The 3,045-nt window shown below is 38.0% G+C and overlaps 1 protein-coding gene across 1 annotated transcript; it reads right to left on the bottom strand.

Annotated features, from left to right (window-relative positions):
• Window positions 1–1,318: 1,318 nt before the first annotated feature.
• Window positions 1,319–1,984, bottom strand: LOC149236871 (RING-H2 finger protein ATL46-like). Its single transcript, XM_089369057.1, has one exon. The coding sequence runs from the start codon at window positions 1,982–1,984 to the stop codon at window positions 1,319–1,321; it is 666 nt and encodes a 221-aa protein (XP_089225183.1).
• Window positions 1,985–3,045: the final 1,061 nt, after the last annotated feature.

Here is a 3,045-nt window from a genome sequence, read left to right as displayed (position 1 = left end):
GAGACACTGGGTGAATTCATCGAGCCATTTTTAACTCAATTACAGATTTCTAAAATATTTTAAAATCATAGGCAAAAATGAAATAAAAAAATATACCCACAATCTATAATGCAATTAAATTCAACCATTAAAATTGGACTCAATCCAATCCATTAGAGACACTTCATACCTAAGTCTAGATAACAACGCTACATGCTGCACATATAGTGTACCTTTTCTTCTTTCTTATTTTATGGACGGGATGAAAGTGCCAGTGTGTTGGTGAGGGAGTTCATGTTTTTGAGATATAATATTAAGGTTTATTGTTTTTCTAATTCTAACAAAACGGTGATGTAGATTGGAGAGCTTTGTTTAGCCCCGTGTATTTTCTCTTACTGATTCCAGTGGCATGTATTTGCCGATTTTAGTATTCATCGCAGTTTGATAGGTTTCATTTTTAAGCTACCTAGGGATTAGGGACTAGTTGTCCTTTGAAGTGCAGAGTCTGTTTAACATTGTTTGAAAATTTTTAACACCCTCCAGCCATTAAGGCCTGGCAGCAATTTCACCCTCGAGAATAAATTTTCGTTTCTAGATGATATGATTATCATATAGTAAGATAGAACAATTCTTTTTACATGTAATTAAGTTGGAGCATTTTGAATATTTTTTAGTTTTGTGTTTTGGAAAGTAGCAATGAAAATACTTTTTGTGGGGTTATTAATGGCAGGTAAATTGTTATGTTGGTAAAGATTTTGATCCGAATAAATTAAAGTAAATACAAACTATGAAATTAATAATTATGTTCATAATTAATTATAATTAATAATTAAATTAAATTAAGTGTAATTAATTTTTTTTTGAGATTCATAACTCTTTTATAATAATCAAAAAATTGAATCCCTCTTTGTAACTCGGTAGATTAGTATCCAACAAAGAGGTATTCAATTATCTTCCCAACTAACCATCATCAAGCTGGCTTTCTTTTCCTTAAACTAATGCTTTCGGAAACAGGACATGCAATCAAATTGAAGCATGAAATATGTACGTTCAGAGTAGAAACCATTGACAAGTCCAATGTCTTTCTTGGATCCTGGTTAGAAAAAGTAAAAATGCTGTCTTTCTCCAGAAAGCAATGTAATGTTCTATGTTTTTACCTAAGAAAAGAGAGACAGCAGTTTGTAAAATCATAGCTCTTACCTATATAATTTTAGTGCATAACCGGTGAGGGAAATATTTAAAAAAATCTTGAAAACATCTGGTCTGAAAAAACCTCCCAGGGGCGATTAAAAGCCTCAATTTTTCATTATTTCCCTATGTGGGTTCCTTGAACTACTTGTCAGGGGTCGAGGACAATAACGGTCTCCCTACACAAAGGGCATGAAGAGTTATTGACAGTACATGGAAGAAGCCAGCGATCAGTGCAGGAAATATGAAAATAATGTCTGCAGTTGGGAAGAATTCGGACTTCATCCTCCTCAGGATTACAACTCAAGCAGATAGCACATGAAGATGGATCATTTTTGTTAATATCATTTGATCTTCTTAAACACCCGTACTTGCCTTTGGGCAGGGCTCTGATCACCATGGAGCGGTGAGACGAAGTGCTCATGCTGTATGGATTAATTCCAGAACTATTGCCATTAATATGAGGCCGGCGAACCAGCATGGAGAATCCCACAAGCAAAGCAAGCAGTCCATTGAGAAGCTGCAGTGCAGGGAGGACATGCTCATTTAAACCCTCCGTCACATGTATGGCGGCATCCAAGATACGGGTCCCTGCTGCCAAATCGAAGAAACCCATGCCAATCCACATCATAAATCCTGCAGCCGTGCAAAGTGCATAGATTGCAATCGACGCCAAGACAGGGTTTAATTTGGAAAACGTGCGGATGTCATTCAGTATAGGCCCTGTTAAACGTTCGATCTTGTTTTTGGCAGAAGCCAAATAACGAAAAAGAGTCTGCACCGTTCGCACTGAGAACGGAGTCTCTGTCAATGCCATGTATAAGAGACGAACTGTAGTCTGAATATTCAAATTCCTCTATAACATGCAGGCAATTCTCGACTAATTGGAGCAATTGAGGTGATTAAAAGCTAAAAGACCTCTGGAGATATTCGTACAGAATCTCAGAATGCTGTATTTGTGTTCAGATCTTTATACAAAGAAGAAGAGTGATTCTTCGAAGGGGATATTCAAAGAAATTTATTCATAATCCTAGCTGTTGTTAAAAGATGCGTCAGAGCGAGGAGCGAATCTGGATGTGATTGTGAATCAATAAATAAAGGAATTTTGTGGGTGGTAGACTCAATGCGGTGGCAGATGCCTTTAGTAGGGAGGGACAACTAGTGGCATTGGAGGAAGAGGAAGACCGGGCAGGACGAAGTAGGAGTCGAGTACATATGACACAAGAGATGCAGAGTAAGTTCAAGGAAAGCATTGACACTGATACTCAAGTGCAGAATATATAGTGAAGCAGATAAAAGAGGGGAAGATATGAAAGTTCTTTCTCTGGGATGGATTCTTGTTCTTTGGAAACCGACTCTATGTTTTAAAGTCATCAGGGTTCAGGGGGCACCTTTTGAAGGAATACCATGATTCTTCGTGCACTAGCCACCCAGGGCAACGTCATTCTTTGTCATTATTGGAGAGAGGATTATTTGAGGGAAGATGAGAGAGGATGTGGAGGAGCATGTACGTAGGTGCATCATTTGTTAGCGAGACAAATTAGATACTCAGAGGCAAGGAGGTCTGTTGCAGCTTTTACTGATTCCTGAGAGACCATGGATGAGTGTCTTGATGGAATTCATCACTCAGTTACCGCAAATATAGGGGTATAATGGGATCATAGTCGTGGTTGATCGTTTTTTCAAGTATGCTATCTTTGTTCCAACCAAGATACCTTGTGGAGTCGAGAGGACTGTGGAATTGTTCTTAAAGAACATAGTGAAGTATTGAGGAATGTCGTTGAACATTGTACTGGATCGAAATCCACGGTTTACAAGCAGATTTTGGACCACATTGTTCAAGTTAGTCAAAACAGAATTGTTGATGAGTTCGAGTCA

This window comes from Pinus tabuliformis, chromosome 8, assembly GCF_031772625.1.
Source record: "Pinus tabuliformis cultivar Carrire ecotype Pingquan chromosome 8, CPIR1, whole genome shotgun sequence".
Classification (NCBI taxonomy): Eukaryota; Viridiplantae; Streptophyta; class Pinopsida; order Pinales; family Pinaceae; genus Pinus; species Pinus tabuliformis.
This window is presented reverse-complemented; position numbering and strand designations above follow the sequence as displayed.

Coding starts and splice junctions, on each gene's coding strand:
- LOC149236871 (XM_089369057.1), bottom strand. CDS start 1,984: ATGGCATTGACAGAGACTCCGTTCTCAGTGCGAACGGTGCAGACTCTT.